At 45.1% G+C, this 24306-nt stretch overlaps 2 protein-coding genes across 5 annotated transcripts in view; one reads left to right on the plus strand and one right to left on the minus strand.

Moving 5' to 3' along the window:
* The window catches only part of LOC119394032 (histone-lysine N-methyltransferase 2A-like), a 102937-nt gene that overhangs the window by 54137 nt on the left and 24494 nt on the right, over positions 1 to 24306 (plus strand). The window lies entirely within an intron of this gene.
* Positions 3773 to 7311, minus strand: LOC119394031 (tRNA wybutosine-synthesizing protein 3 homolog). Its single transcript, XM_037661244.2, has 7 exons — positions 7049 to 7311; positions 6482 to 6562; positions 6206 to 6304; positions 5449 to 5520; positions 5309 to 5377; positions 5120 to 5184; positions 3773 to 4658 (listed from the first exon to the last, which is right to left on the minus strand). The coding sequence occupies exons 1-7, from the start codon at positions 7217 to 7219 to the stop codon at positions 4496 to 4498; spliced, it is 720 nt and encodes a 239-aa protein (XP_037517172.1). The 5' UTR covers positions 7220 to 7311; the 3' UTR covers positions 3773 to 4495.

Here is a 24306-nt window from a genome sequence, read left to right on the forward strand (position 1 = left end):
TGGACATACTATTGAATGCCTGCTTGTAAGCGGCATCATCGCTCATTGACCACCGATTCACCATCGCTGTCCGTGTCCGATCCACCGCATTTATCGAAACTCGCACCTTCTCACTCTTAGCTGTTGCCACTGAGTAGAAGAAGCAATGCTTCGTATTGTGCCGAGCCATCCGTTTTTGCCATTACCGTTGAAACCCTTAACTACCGCGGCCCCACAATGCAAGTAAACATTTAAAAGGGTGGCTGAAAGAAATACGTCACACAGAGTTACGGCCTACTCGACCGATTTTTGCGTGGCAACTTTTCCTGCTCCAGAGTGACTGCAGTGCCGAATCCACTCGCATTATCTCACTGGAACATACGACTCACAGCCTCACTCTGTTATTGCAACAAACTTGTTGCGATTCTGCCACTGGAATCCAATATTAATTTTCGGTGTACAGCTGTCGGCACACTTAACACGAACAATCCGCAGTGTGGCCTGGACTGATGCTAGCGCCGTGAAGTGTTGGTCGGTATGCTTGCAGCAGCCGATAGCTTGAGCTATGGATAGTGAGCGCGCTCACCCTGTCAGTGAAATGCAAGTGAAAGACAGATCGACCAGTCAAATTGAACTGCGTTCCAGCTATTGTCAGCTGCTGCAACGTACTCGTATACACTTTGCGGTGCTGGCGTTCGTACAAGCCATTCCAGGTCACACTGGGGAGTGTTTGTGTTAAGTTTGCCAGTGGCTGTACATGAAAGAACTCCAGGTGGTAAAAATTCATCTGGAGCCCTGCACCATGACATCAGTCATCATCCACTGCACACTTTTGGGGATATTAAGCCTTGTATAAGCAAGAGTTTACCCAGCACCTTCACCAATTGTAATAAAAAGCCGAGACACAGCCTCGACAAGAGAAACTGTAATAGCAGACGGGATATAATCGTAGGCTTAGCCAGCGCAAACAGCAACAACATTCAGCACGAGCCCTTTCTGTGTAGTGCTGACGATTCGACTGTATAGCTCTTCAGGGTGCACTTCTTCTCCGTCACAATCACAATTTATTATGCATGCTGCATACCTGCCAAATCCCCAGATTTTCCCGGAAGGCTCCCGAATTTCGAGCAATCCTCCCAATTGTACGGGCACGTCCATAAATCTCCCGAAAAACAGTTTTAGCACCACCGTGAAAAGAGAATAATCTACTAAAGGCATCGGTTCTAAAGTTTTCCGATCGCATGCAGAACGCATAAGTCACTTTTGTCGCAGTACACTGGTGTCAGTCGAAAAAGCGCATTAAGATTGGTGAGGGGCTACTCGCTGACACGGGGCACAGCAGATTTTGTCTCTCCACTACGCATGCGTGCACGCGCTGATTAATTACGAGTACCAATGTGATCGCCGACGGCTACAAAATTTACTGGCAATCATGCGTTTATGACGTCGGTTTAATACGTACAAAAGTTTTATTCTGTCATGTCCCCCCCCCCCCCACCTTCACTTTACGAATCTCCTGAATTTCGAGGTTGACAGGTATGATGCTGCAAATCCTAGATAACTTAAAAGGGACCGACAACTGGCCAGAATGTGGGATTAGATCCTGGTATAAATGAAAAGACCGTAAGATATAGTGACCGATTCCAGCACCCTTTTTGCGTTGCGAGTAGGATTTATATTTTTAAATCGTGTGTAAAAGTAACAAAAACCGGTATGTCGTGCAGCCTAGCGGAAGAGCCTTGAAGCTGGATTATGAAGCCGATCACTTTGCTATACGTAGTCTGATGCTGTCATGAGTGCCATAATTAGTCCTCAAAGTTGGAGTATGTATATTATTATCCAGCCCCACTCAATTCTGTGTGGCTTACGGCGTAAAAGGAGCTGCACGGTGAGAAGTGGCGCTGCCTACGCGGCCGCCAGTGGACCATGTCGAGCCGTGGTGCATGCGCACGAAGTGCACGCATGTGCAGTAACTCACCGCGCTCGAACACGAAGCGCTCACTGTTTGCAGCACGTCTCGTGTGTATAATGACTTCATATTCGCCGCAGATAGAAAACTTCTGATTACAAATGTTTCACGGCGTTTTCCACGTTACCATTCCGTGATTAGGCACTCTGACCGGTGACCTTTCCGCTGTGCTGAAGAAAATAGGTATCGTGAAGATTGGTTGTTGGTTCCTTCAAAGTTCTCTTCTACCTAGCATGTACAGTAACATCCAATGTTAAGAGGAACACCAAATTAGACTGGTTATAACTAGGCATTGAGACGAAAGCCTCACCAATAACTTTTTCTCAGTATCCAGTGTAAAAGTGAAGGCCAGGGGATGGAAAGAAACTGTGGGGTAAAAGTTTTATAAACGGGGGTAAAGTGCCTCAGACAGGCTGGGAAGTAAATACTCAGTTTTTCGGTGTCTTATCAGTTTAATCTCTCCTTGAAATAATACTTCCTGTGCTGGTGCCTGCTGCCTGATCCTCGACCTTTCTAGGTACATGCCATAACCAAGGATTTGATTATTGCATTTTGTTCTACTTATTCTCCATTTGATGATATTGATATATGGGCTGTAATGGCGCAAGGGCCGGATTTGGCCAAAGAGCACAGTATTCTCCATTTTTCCGCACTTTAATTTTGTTCCATTCGTCATAGTCTTCGCTGATGCCAAGCAAGGACCGTGGTAAGCCTGGCTACTGCAGCAGTGTTGACTGACATCTCGAAATAATCTTGACACCTGCAAAGCTTGTGGTTAAGTCATAGATGCTAAAAAAAACAAAAACATGTTGCCACTATTCTAACTCCAATATAACAAAAAAAAAACAGCTTTTGTTCTTTGCTTAAGTACCTTCAATATTGTGATGGTGGGTCTATGTCGCCACGAGACTGACTTTTGAAAATGCCATATGGGGCGAGTAGTGTTACAGTGTGTAGACCAAATCATCATTATACCCACTGAATGACAAGAGACAAGACAAAACCAACCTGGATGAAATGCTTATTTTTCATCAACATGTGCAAAGTTGTGTAAGGAAACATATTTCACAGAACAATTGTTGGAAGTATCAGTACAGCTGGGAACTTTGCATTGGTTCTCCTCCTTTGACTGCGCTTTCATAAGGAACCAAGTCACCCGCCAAACGTTTCTTTCCTCGTCTGCATGATGCCTGTTGTTCAATGGTGTCTAAACAGAAACGCTACAAGAAAAAGAAAGTGTTCTAAGATGCCCGTAGACGATGCTTGTTCATTAAGGGTTAACAGCCCGTTATGCAGATGCATATGGTAAGGCAGCGGCTTTACAACGCATCAGCCGGGCATTCCTGCCATTATGCAAGTTCATCCAGTTGGCAAAACAGTATGCAGCCATGAATGTTCATATTAACAGCCCCACTAGGCAGGCGTCCCGTACCATAACGAGGAAAAGAGTGGAGTAAAGCAAAGGCATCAATTGTCTGAAGAGTGTCACGAAGAAATCACAGATTATAATGAAAAAATCTATTGCATTGTTGATGATTCAAGTGGGAATTGCAGGTTTAAAATCTATTGCGTTGTTGATGATTCAAGTGGGAATTGCAGGTTTAAGTTGACACAGGAAAGCAATTGAATGTATGCTGCATCATTAATTGCAGCCTTGGTGCTGTGTAATGGAGGCAATCGACATAATGTGCATTGTTGACTTTTGTTTAATGCCACCATACTTAATGCTTAAAATTAGCCATTATATTATACAGGCATTTGTGCTTTTTTATGTACTTGAAGGCAGATAAAAAACATGGACAATAAGGAAACACAACAGAACAATGCAAACTATCAACTAAATTTTATTTGAAGAAACGTGGAAATTTATGATCATAAAATAACAGTGCAAAAAACGATGGATGAACACACAGAGACAAACGAGCGCCAACTTCAAACTGGTTTATAATTATGTCGAGTCGAGTGTCGTCGATAAAAACCAGGAACAGATCACGCATGAAATTATAGAAGCTGACTTGATGATAAGCTTGCTGATTGATCAGTGCGTTAGCACTCCTTCAATAGCTCTTCTTCATAAAGAAAAGGATTTTCTGCGCATGATGTGATAATCTGTTTCCCGCGATATGTCAGTGCTATAAATTCTATGTTTCTGCATAAATAAACCAGTTGGAAGACGGCGCTCGTTTGTCTCTGTGTGCTCGTCCGTCGTTTTTTTGCACCGTTATTTTACGACCATGAAGAACCAGCTAGCCCGATTTACCGCCATCATGGACATTTACAAATGAAAAAAGCAGGTGTCACCGTTGTGATGATGAGAAGCCTCAATGTGACATAAAGGCAATGTTTTTTTCTGCAAGAGCCATTGATGGGAAGCTAACGCCTTTGCGTATTATGTGGCAGAAAGCTCATGCTTACACACAGGCCATTTTACATACAGCAGTTGGGCGACAGAGCTATGCAAAAGCATTTATAGTTTCCTTAAAAGTGTAAAACCATAAAGGAACTGGCGCACTCCCTCTCCAGTGCATACATGCTGCCTCGAAGTCGTCATGAGGAGAAGTCGAAAAGACCAGAAACGCTTTCATCGTAATCGAATGCAACGGATGTCTTCTTCGTCTTGGTCCTTGCAACCAACGAATCTCTGGGGAGTTGACGTGTTGCGGACTTGCCTTCATTTTCACAGTGAAGTTTGCTAAGCGCATCTGAAAACCTGGAAGTATAAAGCAGGAAATGTGAAAATTTAATTTTTACATTATGTAACGGAAAAGAAAAGAGATGATGTAGTCTCACATAAACTGTGATAGCAGCAACAGCGAAAGAAAAGTGCAATTTCAACCTAACACCGGTGCGTCGTACAAACTTTCAGCTTTGATAACGGATGGGGGAGTGAAGCTGCAAGTTTTTAGATTTTTCTTAAAATCCTCACTTTGCACAAACTGACAATATGAGTAACAACGCTTGATGCAGCACTTCTGTAAATGTCGGTTTCGCACTTTTCACACTTTGCGAGTTTTTGCAATAAAAAGACACTTAAACTTTATTGTATGACCAAGCACGTGTGCTCTTCGCCCAGAGGTGGGTGACAAAAAAAAAAAAAAAAAAGGCAGACCAGAGACGCAAGAGAAAGCCAAACTAAGACAGTGTGGAAATAGCTGTGCGCATATTTGATACCTTTGTAGCCGTTTCCAGTTTTCCGTCATTTTTTCATTCGCTTGCTTCCTCAGAAAGTTCAGGTACTAAAAAAAAGTTTCATAAGGCAATAAATTATTTAGTAAAGGCACACTGTGCACAGTAAACTAATTTATCATTTTTCTTTTAGAAGCAAGACACTTGGCTAGTATACTCATCGAAAGTACATACCATGGGTGTGACAAGGATGTTTTCATTATCAGAAAGTGGAACCTCCAACGAGAGTGTGGTCCGAACTGCCTGCAAAAGAAACACCGCTTTTCACCTGGCTCGGCGTTCTTCAGTAGGAAAGTGTCACTGTCAACGCTTACCACGTGAACCTTGCCCGACTTGCTTAGCATTATGCCGGAATTGCGACATCCGGCCCCTATGCTCACTGCCAGCTGCAAGTGCAAGAAAGGAAATAGCAAATCCGTAAAGTGAGTCCAAAAATACTTTTAAGCCGCAAACTTGATATGGTAGTTAGAGCGACTACCTTTCAACAGGATGCTAAGGCCAAGAATGTTAAATTTATAACATTGGTGACGCTACAGCAAAGCCGAAGGTATCTCAGTAAAGCCTGCTAAGTTGTGCCATCCGGTTCCTCAGCTGTGCAAGTCTAGCAACTACAGCATTTGCTTAAACCAGAATATGACAGCCAGAGTATTACATTACAGTGTATACCTGTATCGAAAGCTATACTACATATAATGCATAGTTAGTGTCAGGTTTAATGATGTCAATGTACTTGCAACAAAATAATCTACTTAGACCTATTCCAAGACCACCTCCAGAGCTGAATTGTAACCAGTGCACGACAGATATTTTCTTAACAACATAACTGCAACACAATAAAATACCAGCAAAGAGGGGAAGATGAAAATACATCAGGTGCCCATGACTTGCTGTCCATTTCTGTGTGGTGGTCTTCTGGCACTACAGTAATGTCTTTATCAAAACACCAACCTTTCTAACAATAGCACTGCAGAAAAATGTTTTATTTGCAGTTAATAAGCTGCGAAAAAAAGTTCACTAGCCAGCAAAACAGTGATGATAACAGTTTTGACACGTAAAGGCAGTTCTACGTACCAGCTTTTGGGCTGCGTCCAGAGTGTGACACCGTACATGGAGGATGAATGGTTCAAACTTGAGAGTTGCAGACTTGTTGACTGTTGCCAATGTCTTGTCCTAAAGAGAAACAAATGAACGATGTTGCAGCAAACAGCAACCTTTAGCGATGCCAACCATTTTGGAACATTTCCGACGTTCCTAGTAATTTCAGAGGCACCTTCAAAACGCAGCTAATGCAAGTGCACCGCAGACATGGCTGCTTTATTTAATTTAGTTGTAGACAACAAGACTTACCAGTTCATCTTGTGTGAGAAGATCATGCGTGACGAGGTGCCACTGACATCCCTTCTTAGCTGCTGGCTTTCCAACGTCGGACTAGAGTGAACAAAAGAAAAAGAATTCGGGCAATTTCATTATCTGTACATTTGTGGGAGGTTGTGATTGTTTTCCCAGGCAGAAAAAAGAGGTAATTTCATTCCATTCTGACTGCCTGTTTCTTGATTAGCACATTTTCATGAGTCCTTGAGTTCGAGTAGCTTTGTTTCGTATTTTATGGTCAGTAGAAGTTCCTGGAACGTTTTATGTGCAAAGTTTACGCGCAAGTTTGTACCATATGAGAGTGCAGGTCTACAGCAAGTGAGATTGCATGAATTGGCGGTTCACTTTCCTACGACACCACATGGAGAAGTTCGCAGTGAAAACGGTTAGTTTTCGGCAGATTTCAGTTTTCCTATGAACCGAACAAACAGTTTAATATGGGGGAAAAGAAAAGCGGTACATTCCCATTCAACACACAACTCGGCCAACAATTAAGGCCACACTCATGACACTTGTAGTGCTATTGACGATGGAAAGACTTACTTCTGCGCCTGAAAAAAATATGATTCTCCCAGAGCATGAGCTTGTGGTATAGTATTGCGGAAACGAATTCAGTCGGTCGGTAACATCGATTATCCTGGAATCTATCGTCCCTTTGCGGCTTACATCGGCACCTCCAAGGCGCTCGCGTTTTTCCTTCGCAAACGAATCCATTAATTTACGCAATGCGCTGTATTCGGTGCATTAATACGTCTGTCGATCAGTTTGCAGCACGCATTGGCGAGGAAGACGCACGCTAAAACACCAAGACACGTGCACTTTGTTTTGACGCTGGACCTGGCGCTGTCCATGGCGCTGGGGCCACTGGGGCTGCTGTTACCCGCGGACTGCTTCCGGTGGCGGGACCTTATTGCGATCTTGCCAACGCCTCGTCGTTCGTAGTGCCTACATCTACTTGAAACTTACGCGACTGTTTATAGTCACAAATCGGACTTACAGACACCGTTACAGAGCCCGACTTGACCGCACTTACATGAATGCGGTTGTGACGCCACACCATCACAGCGCGGTATTATTTGAGTTGAAACAATGCAATGCGCGTGTGCTTGTTGTCAACGTCGCGTTATCACGGCTCTCCGCCGGTTTCGATTTTGCGAACTTTCGTGTGACAAGTGATAGCGAGAGTCAGGCGGGATGATCTTATTCGCCGAGCCGGTGCATGGGTCCCACGAGCTCCTGACATTGTGAACACTTTACTTCGTGCTATCGTCGTACCATGTATCGCTTAATTAAGAATTTAAAGTGTGCCACATTCGTTGGAATGCCACAGCGACTGACTATCAAGGTGAACGGCATGACAGCGATGCTGCTACCGTCCAAACACGTCATAGTTTTGAGCGAGGTAAGTTTCAATTGCACTTTAGAATGCGTCCATAACGTTAGAACGCTGCGCTGACAGGACACCCCTTGTATGAATCCGTTCGTTCGCATTTAGTTACGGCAGTGTTTGCTGCACAAACGGGCGTAGACAGAACTTCTACGAATTTAGCCTAGACCACGGTGTTCTAGACAGTGGGGCGCATCGCAGGTAGAGTACTTAAGAAACGAAACGCGAAAATTTAGGGCTAAGTATCACGCACGTTTGCTTCCAGAGTCTACAGTTGCTGTCATATCGGCATAGTTTTGACTCAAACACGTACATCAGAGCCGGCATTACCTTTAGCGGCTAGATATGCAGCGACATGGCGCGGTTATTACGAGCACTCGCTCAGCGTTTCAATCCGTGACGTGCCCCTCCCATACGTTTGTCCACCAACTAGAGCACCTAACCACGGCCGGTCTGGAGGCGCGCGCTCGCTCCTTCAAGGAAGAACAGTAAAAAGAACACTGTAGTAAAAGGAAGGGAGCGAGCGCGCGCCTCCAGACCGGCCGTGACCTAACATAAACCGACACCAGACGACACAAATTCGTTGCATACTCACTTTCACGAAGAATCTCCCTGAGATTCTATATCGATTAAGACTATGACGGCGACATCCTTTACGCGTTGACTTCATATCGTTTGCGATTATTGTCTTCGTTTCACCTGTATTATACCATTATTAAGTATATCAATCAGACATTATATCAGCTCTTATCTATGTCGTATAATATACACGTCTTTATGCTGGTGATGACGTTTATCGCGCGTTTCGGTTTTTTTTTTTTTGCCTCATATGTGTTATCGACGGCGCCGGACGGTCACATTCCGCTTCTCATGAGGCACTTAAGGCTTTTGCCTTAATATATTTTTATTTCTCGGCGAGTTCAGTAATATATAGAGATCAGTACTATATTCGTGCGCGACCTATTTTCGAGTAAATACGGTATATAGGAATGAAGTTGCAGTTCATGTGGGGCACTGAAGCGCCTGTCCTTCGGAAAACAAACAACAACAACATCAAGATTCGCGAAAACGAACACCCACGCACGCACTATATACACAAAAAGCGCAACACCCAAAAAAGGCGTGGCGCCATCCGTTCATCGTCACGTCATCACATTCGTTTGATAGTTCCCGTCAGTTGTCACGGCGACGAGATAGCGCTGACTTGACTCTTGATTCTTGACGTCCGCTGTCGCGCGCCGGCCTTCGTAATGTGACTAGGCGTTTCTGGGACTTCATAGGTGATTGCGGGTAGATCCTTCACTGTGGCGGGCGCTGCAAATCGATTACTCTGTTTAGTTTTGTAGGGGAGCAGCGCGAAAGACAAGGACAGAAAAGGCACACATACAACCACACGTTCAACGTGATGTTCAACTAACTAGCCGACATGTTCCCCCTTCAAGATTTCATTTCTGTGTAACTGTCACAATTGAGCCGACTGTGTGAAGCAACTGTACTTAAAAAGGAGCAGCTAATTATAATAATAATTGTTTGTTACGGTTTAACGTCCCAAAACCACGATATGATAAGGAGGGACGCCGTAGTGGAAGACTCCGGAAATTTCGGCCACGTGGGGTTCTTCAACGTGCGCCTAAATCTAAGTACACGCCTCAAGCATTTTCGCCTCCATTGAAAATGCGGCCGCCGCAGCCGGGATTCGATCCTGCGACCTTCGGGTCAGCAGTCCAGCACCATAATCACTATAGACCACCGTGGCGAGTAAGGAGCAGCTAACATATACCGTTGAACACATCTACCATTACTTTTATAGGCGTGCGCACAGGGGTGGTTGAGGGCATAGGGTCGCCCCCCCCCCCCCAATAACCCAAGGGGGGCGCCAAGTCTGCCCCATACTTTTGCCATGGCCGCCGGTAAATCTCGGAGGCCATGCTTTTACTCAGTCGGACTTGTTCCGTCATTAATTAAAGAGCAGGGTTATGACCATGTAGATTTTAGACAACAATAGCGGTCGGGGACCAAAGCCAGGCCGTTGAAGGAAGCACGTCATCGCCTAATTTTCATTATTACATCCATTGCGAAGCCTGTTTTCCTTCGGACTCGACCATCGGGAAGCGGGGGAAGGGGGGGCGTGGTAAGCCCCCCGCCCCCTTTGGAGAACCCTGCGACGCACGCCTATGATTACTGTTGCACATGTGACTGCATTGCTGTGCTTGTGCACCACGAGCGTAGCCGGACATTTTGTTCGGAGGATGTTGGGGGGTGTTCAACCACCTTTATGTATGCTCGTGCGTGCGTTTGTATGTTTGCGTTTAAATATATACATGCAAAACTTGAATGTGTATGTGGCAAAGACTTCGGTAAAGTTCGACCCCCCACCCCTCTCCCACAGCCATGGCAACGTCAATGTTGTGCATGTCATGTTAAAGAATGACCGAAAGACGAAGAACCGCTGTGGAATTGCTAGTACCACTAGCAGGCCCGTGGCCAGGAATTTTTTTCGGGGAAGGGGGGGAGGGGGGGGGACCTGTTGAAAACCTTGACTATTTGAGAAAAACACCTCTTTTTATTATTTATTTTGGTAGAAACGCGTACTTCACCTAAATTTTGGAGGGGGGGACCCTGCCCCCCCCCCCTGACTACGGGCCTGACCACTAGTATTAGTTCTATATATACGATAATGCATGTAGAAAGCGTTTTGAAAGCACCGATTTTTTTTTGTTAGTACTTAAAAGAACTGCCCCCCCCCCCCGAAAATTTTTTTCCCAAGGGATACAGAACACAAAATGACACTCGACCTCAGTTATCTGCCCAGACCCAATGTCGGATCAAGGAGGTGCCCCCCCCCCCCCGAAAAAAATTTCTGCCTACGCCACTGGATTTAGGTGCACGTTAAAGAACGTCATGTGGTCGAAATTTCCGGAGCCCTTCACTACGGCGTCCCTCATAATCATATCGTGGTTTTGGGGCGTGAAATCCCAATAATAATAATAATAATAATAATAATAATAATAATAATAATAATAATAATAATAATAATAATAATAATAATAATAATAATAATAATAATAATTATTATTATTATTATTATTATTATTATTATTATTATTATTAAAAACATTCCTAATGATTTTAAAACCTGACTGTTTTCGGTTCATTTGTGAAATCTAAACAAATACACAATTAAACGTAAACATATGTCTATGTACTGCCCAATTAGAATGAAGACGCTGCTCAATTAAAATGAAGTAAAACATGTTGCTATTAGTCACTGAGTATAACGAATGGATGAAAAGTTGCCGAATCAATGCGAACAGAACAGCCAGTACCAGCTCTGCTTATACCAATCAGCGACAGACTTAGTCTTCACAGGAACAGCAGGTAATGCATTTGGTGTTCCTATAACATAGAATTCCGTGATCATTGCGAGTATTCAGTTGCGACCGAAGTTTTACAAATTTATATGGGTGATAATTTAAGTTCTCTTTTAAAATGATTTCGATTTTCTCGAATTACCAGAATGAAGGGCCTATATATAACATTCGGTTCTTACAGCCATTACACCCGAGTATAATTTTAAGTGCTACAATACCGACTTGTTTGCATCTAGGTAGCTACGAAAAAAAAAGTACGGACAGTTATTGCGCTTGCTCTTAAAAATTTTGAATTACAACTAGTGCAGCTATATATATAAACCATGCAGTCATCAAATAGGCAAGACATAGCGTGGAAACAATTTTTTTCTGCAGTCTTTACGAGACTCAGCAATACAGAATGAAGCAATCAGCTGTGCAAAAATGGCAGTAGTAACTTCATGGATAATGCAACAGAGAGGATGGTGGAGGAAAGATATATGACTGCATCTGGGTCGATGCCGCTTAGTATACTCACGAGAGGTAATCTTCTTGAAGACCTTCTTAGCCAAGAACTCCTGAAAGCGTTCTGCATAAAAGCTGGGCCTCTGCACTGATATCGTGTCCTGCACAGGCACAGGGGGAAACTTTGAAACGAATTGACAATCCTGAACCACTTTTTCCAAGTAATCATCGAATGACCTCGGTATTTATCTAGCCGCCTAAGTCCGGGTGCTTTCGTGATCGCTTCCTTAGCTTGGTGTAGATCAAATTTGACATGCGAGGGTAAGATGGTGTGACGAATATGACTGCCTGGTCATGACATGAATAATGTGAAAATCCTGTCGCGTACGTCGTCAAACCCTTTCCTCCAGACACGTGTGGCACATACTCTTTTACCACGGGCCGCGGTGTACGGGTATGCGTCACAGGTGATTGACGTACCGTTTATATCTACCTAGGAACCGTGAGAACAGACATTGGTCATTTAAATTCGAGAACGTAAAGAAAAACCGACGTCGGCAGCGCTGACCCGACGAATGCAAAGAATGAACGTTAGGATCCCAGTAGGAATCGAACCTACGCATTCTGCATGACAGTCAGCTATTCTACCACAGAGCCACGCAAGGCCTTGAAAATGCTTTGGGAAAACACCCTATGCAGGCATAATGTCGATGCAGTTGTGGTTGTGGTGTTGGCTATCTAATTTTACAACAAAGCAATAAACGCTACATATGCATTGATACAGACATGATGTCGGGTTAACGTCAATTGTGGTTCCAGTGTTGGCTCCGCTTTTACAGCAGTCGAATAAACATTACATTTGTATTCCTATGACTCAGCAAGCTGTATACAAGCGTTTGTCGACACCGAAGGAATACGTATAGAAAGTTACGTATGATATTCACGTCATCGCACCGTAAAGTGCACTTCATTTCGACAATACCGACGTCTGTGCTCTAACGTGAGTGCTGACGTTACGTCAGACCATAGGTTACCCTTTAAACACCAGTGTTGTCGATGTGCCTGGTAAGCCCACGATGTGCACACAGCTACTACACTTACAAAAACACGTCGATCCATCTCGTAGCCTTGGCTCAACGCACAGAACTACTCGTTGACTGCTTCGCATGAAACCGACTCCCACAAGGCGTGGGATCTGCCGAATTATTTTTTTTTCTCGAATCCGTCAAGGGAAGCGGGTTTACAGGGATTTGTCGCATCCTTTAAGCGCTTTCTGTTCTCCCGTCCTGACGAGCGCACAGGAAGCTACACAGGGAGGGATGGCACATGGGAAAGAAATTACGTCTTGAACTCGGTTACAGCGCAACCCTAGACAAAGACAAAAAGGAGACGAACAACACGGAGCTGTTTCCTTCTTTCTGTCTAAGTTTCCTTCTTTGTGTCCTTGTCTAGTGTTGCGCTGTAACCGAGTTCAAGATGAATCCCAACCAAGTGGCCCAACTTGTCCTTCTACTGCAGTTACGTCAGCGCGAGTCATGACCTTGAGCGCGCATGATGAAACGCGGTCGCTCTCTCCCGTTGTGATTCACGTGCGCGCCAGTTTACTAACGTTAGACGATGGAGCGCCACGCGGCATAGTGTGTTCCACCTTTGAGGAGGAAACGCCGCGGACTTTAAAATTGTATCAGACTACAGAAGAATATTATCTAAAGTAGACAGTGAATCTCTGCCCCTGGCAATATGCGAGCATGATATTAGTATTTCTTCAATCTCCTCGAAAAATGAACCAATTCGTAAAACCCTCGCGACATAAGGCGCTTTATAGGCTGAACCCTGGAATTTTTAGTATGTAACTAAAATTTGCAATGGGGCCTCATGAAGGGCCATTTCATTCCTACATGAGCGAGACAACAATCCAAAGACACAAATAAGACACAAATACAAAGATACGGAGACGTACCGTATTTACACGATTGTAGGTCGACCCATTTTATCTTAAATTGAAACCCGAAGTTGGGAGGTCGACTTACCATCGAAACCGTAACTAGTTTCGGCTGAAAGGTCGACTTACAACCAAAACCGAAACAAACTAGAAATCAGGCACGCCGTGGCATGATTACGACATTGTGTTTACGTTCCGGCTCTACCTGAAACATATATTGTATTTTCTTGTGTAAAACCCGCACCCTTAACAACGTTTTGCGGAAAATTTTGTAAAAAAATGATTCCCGGGTATTACCGCGAAGCTAGCTTTCCTGTAGAGCTTTGAAGCACTGCCGCGAAGGCACCTTTGCACACCAGAATTTTTTTTTGCCGTGCGATTTTAGGGGGTTCGACCTACATTAGAGTCGAGTTACATTAGTGTAAATACGGTATATAGAGACAGGCACAGTGCCTGCCTGAGGGGGCGCCAATTGTTTATGTACCCGTGTCTTTGTATTTGTGTCTACGCGCTACACTATGACGTTCTGCAAACATCAACCAGCCCAACAAGCCCTCCAACAGTTCTCACCTTGTCATGAAACATGGACTTCCAGGTGTGTTCCAACTTCTTCAAGAGCCGGTAGCTCTGAAGAATGTCAATGACTCCAATGAACAAGAGTAGTCGCTCTCCTTTGGAGTTCTTCGCTGGGATGCCACCGGTTCTGTATACAGTTAAGAGAAATGAAGTGTCTGAGAAGGACGTCGACGTTGGCGTTATACCTGACAAGTTAGAATGCTTACAGACTGAAATTTCAGTACAACTGTTAAAATATACGACCTCGTAGCAAAAAAAAATCTCAGACACACACACACACACACACACACACAGTGGCTATGGGAAACAGATATTCAACAATCGTCCAGGTAATTATCTACTGGTTGTGTATGGTTCAAGAAAAAATGAGTACATACACCCACTCCTAACGTTTGGGAACTTGAAGATTCGTGAAAAAATCCTGCCGACATGACAAGGCGTAGATATGACAACACACTAATTAATGAAATTAAACCTTTAGGTGCAGCGCAGAGCAGCGGCAAATATGAAAAAGGCGATACTTCCGTGAAGTACACTTTTTTTTAGGGTCACAACAACTTTTTCAGGGACTTTGCTGTCCGTTGATTTCGCCTTCTTAAGGAGCTTTTTCTGAACAAGCATCCTAAGCATAAGTATTCTATGGTTTACGTGGCGACTTAGGCTGCCATGAGATGACTGTGCAGTACGCCACAATCAAAATGTTTTTGTACGTTATTTTTCTTGTAATGCACCGCCCCATCATTCAATAACTTTAAACCCTTTGCGAACGAGGGATATACTTTTTCAGAAAAAAACTTGAGCAACATTTGTAAATCAGAAAGAGTGCGAATTTGTAACCCTCACGAAAAAAAAGAACAATCCAAAAAGTTGGAAGGTACGTGTGAGTGTTTGCACAAAGCACAAAACTTAAAAAAAAGTCACAGTTTAACCTCAAGGGCGAAGCAATGAATGCGATAGCAACAACTTGTAGTGTTATACAAAGTGAGGCTGGCAGTTAACTTTTTTGTATACGATCTCGCGTAACTACAAAGCGCTGGTGTAACAGAATACGGCCGCTTCACGAAGAGATGCTCTTTCCGCATAGTCACTTCGCGTTGAGAGCGCAGCACGTAGAAGGGGTATACGAGCCACCAGCTGTAGCTCCTGAGATAGCGCGCGCGCCAGCGATCGCGACAGCACCCTTAGAATCAAAGTTCAAAGTTGCTGCTCGAGCGATCCCCCCCCCCCTCGCGTCTTTTCATACTCGTTCAAGACGGGCTGGGCGTTTCCTGTCTGCTTCGACGGCAGGCCTTCCGAGCGGGGTAATGTTATCGCATGCGCCGTCCGAGCGACGGAAATGGGCCGGCTCGTTTGATCTCTTCTTCGGCCGCGTTCGTCGCCCCGCTCGCGCGCTTTTACCCGCGGTAGAACATACGATGCGCGGGGGGACCTTATCGATTTGGAGTCTATACGGGACATGACGGCGACGGCAAAAACCCGTCGAGACTGTCCATATAATTGCTATCACAATAAAAAAATGCATGACCTGTCATTTATGTTCATGACGCACTAGTGTCATGCCATAGGTATATATCCAGTTAACAAAACGGCCGAAGGCGCACCATGACAGTGCCATGTAAATCATGTCGTACATGACATGCATGTCATGATATTCATGTTACCATCTCTTATTTATGTTAGGCAGTCTCGTCTTATGATACAGTCTCGTCGCGCAATACCAATTTTGGTGTATACCAAGCGAGCGAAATGGCCGCGAGGGCACCATGAGCGTGGCATGTAAATTACGTCGTACATGACTTGCCTGTCATGATTTTCAAGTTTCCACCTCTCATTTACGTTCATCATACAGTAGCGTCGCGCAATACCACTTTTGATGCAGATCACGCGAGCGAAACGGCAACGATCGGTCAATGAGTGTGGCATGTAAACCATGTCGTACATGACTTGCATGTCATGATTTTCATGTTATCACTTCTGACTTACGTTCATCATACAGTCTCGTCGCGCAACACCAATTTTGGTGTATATCAAGCGAGCGAAATGGCCGCGAGGGCACCATGAGCGTGGCATGTAAATCATGTCGTATATGATTTGCATATCATGATTTTCATGTTACCATTTGTCAGTTATATTCGTGATACATCAGTGTCTCATCATACCAGTTTTGATATGTATCCATTCATTTAAACGGCCACCATGCGTGTAGCATGTAAATCATGTCGTACATGACTTGCATGTCATGATTTTCATGTTACCACGTGTTAGTTATGTTCGTCATACAGAAATGTCTCATCATACCACTTTTGGTATGTATCCATTCATTTAAACGGCCACGGGCGCCACGAGACCATATAATGTAAATCATGCTGTACATGACATGCTTGTCATGATTTGCGCATTAGGACTTGCCGCTTGTGTTTGTCATACACTATTGTCACGCCATACCAATTTTGGTATATATAGAATTAACGAAACGGCCGCAAGAGCCCCAAGACCGTGGCATGTAAATCACGCTGTTCATGACACGCATATCATGATTGTCATGTTATGACCTGGCATTTATGTTTGTAATACGGTCATGCTGTATCATACCAATTTTGGTATGCATCCCATTAACGAAACGGCCAGGAGAACTCGAAGTCGTAGGCGGCTAGATAGATAGATAGATAGATAGATAGATAGATAGATAGATAGATAGATAGATAGATAGATAGATAGATAGATAGATAGATAGATAGATAGATAGATAGATAGATAGATAGATAGATAGATAGATAGATAGATAGATAGATAGATAGATAGATAGATAGATAGATACGCTCAAAGTCGCAGATATTCGCTAAGAAATGCTTCGCATTTAAAACGAACTTACGGAACGTCCTCGTCGTGATCAATGGGCTCTACGTCAGCCTGGATTGACTCCATGGCAGTGGAGAAGTTTGCCAGCCGTTGTCGGTTCGTGACCTTATTCTGTGTCAGCACAGATCCTGCATAGCACAGTTAAGCAAAGAAATAAGCACCCTGTGCTCTTGCTTTGTACATGTTAGAACTGCTTTCTTGGGACACCTGTGACAAACTATCCCACTGTATAGCAAACTTTAGACAGGCGACGTGTTTTACATACATGCACTCGCGCAAACACAGGAACCGGAGGGTATCGAACCTGTCAGCCTAGGCGTGCGCACAGGACAGGGGGCACCCCCCCCCCCACCCCATTAATCATCTAAAGGGGGGGGGGGGCAACTGTGCCCCACATCTTTACTCAGTCGATCGGACCTGTCGCTTCATTGCTTGAAGTGCAGGGTTATGGCCATGTACATATTTTTACGATAATAGCTGCCGGGGACCCCTGATGTTGCACTGAAATGCCAACTTCCCACTTTTACTTCCGGAAAGCCGGGGACCAAAGGGGATGCTGTTGTTAAGTCATCACTTCCTATTTTTTTTTTGCATTCATTACAAAGATCGTTTTCTTTCCGACTCAAGCAAGTGGGGGAGGGGAGGGGCGCCGCTGCGGTAAAATCACCCTACTTCCCCCCCCCCCCCCCCCACGCTTCTAATGGACAACACTGCGCACGCCTGTGACTGTCACTGCTACAATGTTAATGGAACGTACACTAAAGAAAATATTCATCTAAAATACAGAACCATGATATATCGAACGAGAAAATGAAAGGCACCTGCCCCATCCCCGTTTGCGTGTGTTTTAGCATTTACTCAAGTTTCTCGTTACATGTACACTTACGGAGTCCACTTAGGAGATAGCTAATTATGTATGCATAAAAGAAATATACGGCACGTTTCTAGGTGAACTTGGGTTATCAACATGACAGCTAAACGCGAGCAGTTAGTCATATGACGGTTATTGCTGTGGGGCAGAAGTGCACTCAAATGTGTGCAAACTGTTTATTCAAATCGAGTGCCGGCACAAAATCAACAAGCATGATCATAGCGTGCATATTAAAGAGGTACTGACACAAAACTTCGCGGCTGAGATAGCATATGCGGGGTCAATTCCCGTGAACATGCGTATATCATCTACCCAATATGAACAGCGAATACAGCTTGGGTGGTAATTTATACGAATTTTGAATTTCGTTTGCCCGATCGAGCGGTATACGTCGCACCTCGCGACGTTGACATCGTACAAAGTGACATGAAGGTGACCCCAAACTTCCGTGACGTCACCCACTGCGGCCGAGCTCCGAGATGCCCAGCTAAATCGTGACGTCATAGTCCCCATTGCGCTTTTGCCGCGCTTGCGCCAGCAGGCTACTATTCGGCAGCTGCTCGCGAGTCCGTGCCCGCGGCGAACGTGTGGAAGTCTCAAAGAAAGTATTTGCCACCAGCTGAAGATGACGACGATGATGGCAACGACATCGCGATGCACATGCCGCATGCTAAATAACGCGAGCAGGCGATGCAGGCAGCTCGGAAGTGCGTCACAGTTTTGTGTGCCGCTTCACTCGCTAGATAGCGTTGGTTGCACACGGCGGCTAGAGTTACTGTATATGCTACTAACGGCGGCTTGTTGTTGTCAGAGCTCTCCCAAACCGAAACTGAGACTGGTCGGTAATAAACAGACTGTAATTAATTATCTGTCGCGTGCCGCAGCAAGCGATGTGCCGTGTTATGACTAAGAGGCCGCCAGCAACATATTGCAGCAAACAACAACAAACAAACAAACAAACAACAAACAAAATAAACGCCACACTAAAATTTTTGTGTCAGTATCCCTGTAATGAACTCATTTCCATGAACACTGGAAGAACTCCCTACTTTTTTTTTTCGCCGCCTGTTTGACATCTTTCACCGCCGATAGCTTGGAACCGTGAAATTTAATCAGAAGAGCCCTGCCTTCATTTCTCCCGTCAGTGACCAGATTTCTTTGCCAGTAACGCAAATGAAGTCTGTAAAGAATATTTCACCAATCTAGACTGGTATCATATACGGTTTAATTGTAAGGTCTCTACCCTGCTATCCGTAATTCCGCTTTTAATACTGCGAGCAAGAACGTACACGTCGTGTGTAGAATATCTTTAGATCCCTTGTAATAGCAGCGCTACAATGACAAAGCCGTAGAAGCTATATTTATTTGATTGTGCAAATGTGAAGTCAAGCTAACCTACGAGCGATGCTTCAGAGTTCAAATGCGCAACATTATATGTAGACAAATGCTTAACTCGGAACAGTAGCGCAAAAAATCACACAGACCACGACAGCGCAGGACGGGACACAGCGCTGTGTCCCGTCCTGCTCTGTCGTCGTCTGTGTGATTTTTTGCGCTACTGTTCCGAGTTATGCAATACCAACTAGCCCACCAGTCTGTCCTTTTAGACAAATGCTAAACACTATTCTTTAGACAAAAAACTAGCGTAGTTTGCACTAAGTCGCGCAAGGCTGGGTCACAGCAAAGCTGGTGGGCACCTAGCTGGTCCTGGCTTGGCTAGGCTTTTATCCTCTCTCCTCTTTCTCACCCCTTGCTATAGGCGATGCGCAAAGCGCCGATGACGCCAACTGCCGCCATGGCTCGGAAGCGCTCGCGGGCCCGGCGAGCAGTGTTCCCGCGAGCGTCTATACGCGAGTGCACGGATGGATGTGTTTTTCATCGTGATTTAACGATTCTGGCGGGCCTCAGCGATGTCGAAAAATACCTGCTGCGTTGTCGGCTGCTCAAACACACACAAAAAATCGCCAGGAACGCACATCTACAGGTTTCCGGTGCTATTTCATGAGCGAAAGCGACGGCGGCGGTGGATTGCGGCTGTACGACGTAGAAGCTAAGCAATCGCGCTTTGTTTACGGCAGTGTTAGAACGATTACCGTGTTTTTATTTCTTCTTTTTTGTCGCTACGTTTTCAGCGAACGCTACTACGTTTACACTTGGTCGCCTCGCCTGCATTGCAGACACTACAATTCACATGAGGTTGTTATTACTGATAAGACGCGATACCTTGGCTCACTTGAAAAACGAATGGCGCGAAGCGCAATGCGAGAGAATGTAGGGCAGGTGACGGCTCCTTTAAAAAAGCGCCGTGGAATCACACGTGTGCTGTACGAAATCGGCTGAATTCTACCTATTGATGGCACTGGAATGCGATCATCAGTGCAGAATGTTCGCTGTGCGCTTCTGCACCGATGATGACAAGCTTATCGTTTATTTTTTCACAAGTTTATCGTGCTGGATTCAAAGTTTTACCAACGCTGACCCTTCACGTGGCCGACCCTGTGAAATCTATACGCCGGTGCGACAGCGCTCCCTCAAAATCTACTATATCAGCACATGGCACGTAAACGAAGCTACTGTGTCAAGAAAAAACATTGGCTCACGCATCAACGCATGCAGGCGTTAGTGATCGGGACGTTATAAAGAAAGCGGTGTACTTACGATGAGCTCCACTTCGTAGGAGAAGCTTGTTGTCGATTGTCTGTGACAAACACTTGTCGCGTATGGGGACATTGTCGTCCCACACAGCTGTGACATCGGACACATGTCCACTATTATAAAGTGCGGCTCCTTTGCGCACACTGTTGCCGCAAAAGTAATTATCTGGGACGCGCACAACCGGCGAATCGCACGCGCGCAAATGAGGCGTCTGCTACGCGACCCGCGAGCGGTTCCAACGGCCGCCGCTACGCGGCTTTCAGTGGCGCCCCTATAGGCTATACATGGCTATGCTTGCTCTCGCCAAAAATTTCTCTTTCTCTATCTTCATTACTCTTTCTTTCTCTATCTCTCTTTCTCTCTTTATTTCTCTCTCTCTGCACTCGTTGTCTCACCCATGAAGGTAATTGCATCCCACGCCGGAGAAATTGGCGCGCATATTCCGGGAGCGAAGTAGAAGACGTTGATGGAGAGGAGAGCGCGTGCCTGTTCATGATGATGATAATTTTATATCTACGACACACGGCCAACCTCGAGCGTGACAGCTCTGCTGTAAAAAGTAATACTGCCCTGAGAGGTCGGTCACAGTTTTGCGTCGATTTTTCGCCTGTATTAGGGAAAGCTGTAAACATCAGAGAATGGCTTCACCTGCTGGTTTGGAGATGGAGTCGTCTTCCGCGCCTGCTGGAGGATCGAGTTTCACTTCGTCCTTTGCACCCTGAGACTGCCGCTCCTGCGTGCAAGGCTTCAAGGTGATGCCACTGCTGTTTTGAGCATACAACTACGCAGTTCGACAATAAGTTATGAAGTGTTGAACACACAGGTCCGCAGGGTCCCGCAACATTAGGGGGTGCACCAAAAAGCCTAACAACGCCTCCCCCACCACCCACCTCCCAGTCTTTGGCGCCCGTATTTTCTTTTTTCTTTTTTGCGGAAACATTGAAGGACGCCGACTAAGGTGGAAACATTTACTGACGTTTCGGCTTCCACTCGGGAGCCTTCTTCAAAAAAGAAAAACTCGCTTGCATGAACAGAATGACTTATTTCCTTATTTACAGTTAAGGATGGGTTTCAACTTGAAACATAGACATTTTACTGCTCTTGCATTGATATAGACACACGTACTGCAACATCCAAACGCTTTCCTGAGTTGGTGTGCAACATTTTTAACGCGGGCGTTTTCCACTCGCGGTATACCGTATTTGCGCATTTTATTTAGAACGTTTTCAGGCCTTCGTCATTTCAACTCAGGTATATGAGCTTCTATGATACACTGCATGAAAAATTAACAGTGACAATCAAATGCCCCCACCCTCCCCACCCACCTACCGTCCGAATAACGCACGATTATGGTGTTGGAATTATACATTAGTGTCGCACAGAGCGCAAAATTTTCACCAACAAGTAAAATAAAAGTGTCACGCGGTCCCTTATGCGTTTTAGATTATGCATTGTATTGATCCACCACCCCTAGCCTCCAACACGAAGGCTTTCCGCACCCAACAAGGTTTTGCACGGCCTCCGGGATCGCAGGCAGTGGAAGCTTACTGAACCTCACATGGTTTTGCCGTGCCTCCGGGATTGGCCCACATTTCACTAAGCTAGGATGTCATGTGATGGCGTCATCATGTGACATCAGATGATGACGTCACTGTTACGACATTGAGATCACAAATTTTGGCGACCTGTGCCGGCATGGTGACGTCATAGCGACGTAATAACGCGATGATTTCTTGCATCACTTGTGTTGACGCCGCCGCTGACGGTCACTTTTCGCGCCTGATGAGGCATCTAAGGCTTTTCGACATAAAACAGTTTCCCTATACTTGCTTGTTACAATACATGCGTCAGAGCAATGACAACCTTTGGTAATAACTTATAACTTATAAGGCATATTAACTCCGGTAACACCGTAAGCGACATGGAGAGCAAGAGCGACTAAATATGGAGCGTAAGATTCTGCATTGCCTAATTTCCAATACCTTAATTTGCGAGGTTGTCAGTGGTTTTTTACTGGAAATCCTATGCTGGAGTCGCGTTGGAGCCATTTCCTGGCAAAATTTCGAAAAGAAATGACTGTGAGTCAATAAATATGGCATATTTGCTCGTACTTGTGATGTGCCGGCACAAAAGCAACAGGGATGACTATAACCTCCATATTCAGAAACTCGGTTCCATGAACATTGAAAGAACTCACTACTTGTTCCTTCGCCGCCTGGTCGATGTTGTGTATGCCTATGAGGAGGCTGTAGTCCATTATTTTGAAGCTCTCCAATACCTGCACAAATGGTCGAGAACAGAACGTGCCCACATATTGCTCGAAAGTTCCCAAAACTTGCAGAGTTTCGTCTTCGGCTAAACAAATGTAAGCTATCTAAACCGATAAGCAATTGATTATAAGTTTGAGTGAAAATTTTTGGTAGACCGAGTTTCGAGAGGACCGAGGTATAGCGGAAGCTTGTGTTCATTCCACGCATAGATCACACAGCTCTGCGTAACAAGAGTTCTCGAAACTCGCTATTATTAAGGACAGTACTTATGGAGCTCATAAACGGCTTCAGGCCTACAAAAAATAAAAAAGCATTGATTTCTGCAGCGCAATGAATTCCGATCAATCGCATTTTGAGGGCAGAAAATTGATGGAGGAATATAACTGCAATGCCTTTAGTAAACACCCATGAGTTACGTACGTGACAAATTCATTTCACTATCGCGCGACCATGGACACTAAAGGCAAATAATTTATGTCACAGTGAAAGCTTAATGTATGACAACGTCTAAAACGACAATATTATAACCAGCAGTGCCCTACTTACCGAGAAATTAAGCCAAATGTATCACACGATGAGCGCCACGAGCGGCACATTTTGGAAATGATCCCGATGACGTGAGAGAGTTCGACTACAATTAATCACTTGTAATCAAGCTAGCTGCAATAAAAAAGAACCTTCCTTGCATCAAGAGACGTAATAAAAGGCTGATTCTTCGTTTCAGTTTGATTCATGGAAAAAAGAACCTCTTTGGCGTTGCCATGGGGAACGGCGCGCGTGGTTCAAAAGTTCCGTTTCCGCCGAACTGCGCTTCGCCCGGCACCCTGCTTCGCTGACGCGGTCGCGTCTCAGTGGTAGCTTTGGTATCGCGTACTGCCACGTGTGTTTTGCACGCTCGTGAAAGTTGTTCTGACAGGAAGTTCGACAAAATACTGCATGCATGTGATGTTGCCGGATGTCCGAATGGCGCACGGCGCCAGTGCACGCCGCCGCGCAGTAAAGGTGGGCAACGTTAGGCACGGCAGCAGTGACGTGAGAAACACCGCTTTCAGGCGGGTGATTCGGAGTGCGCTAACGCGATGCGGGATTTTATTTCAAAATAAGCACTTCCTTGGCATAAAAGTAGCACTACGAGGTTTCTGGACCGCTATTTCAACAATCAACGTCGGCTTAATATTTGCCTTTAGTGTCCCTTTAAGAACGACTTTTATCAAGCCACAACCTATCTGAAATTCTACGCTGCACGATGCGTGCTCGATCACCTCACCCAATCGCAACGCGAGGTTTGATTGCACCTGCTCGAAAGCTCTGATCATGTTGCTGACGGTGTTAATAAACTGAAATCACACTGATGCTGTCACTAGGGGCGTAAATACTCAAGGCTCGTCTCCTGGCTCGCGTTCCTGCACGGTAATAATAATATCTG

The sequence above is a fragment of the Rhipicephalus sanguineus genome, chromosome 5 (assembly GCF_013339695.2).
Source record: "Rhipicephalus sanguineus isolate Rsan-2018 chromosome 5, BIME_Rsan_1.4, whole genome shotgun sequence".
Classification (NCBI taxonomy): Eukaryota; Metazoa; Arthropoda; class Arachnida; order Ixodida; family Ixodidae; genus Rhipicephalus; species Rhipicephalus sanguineus.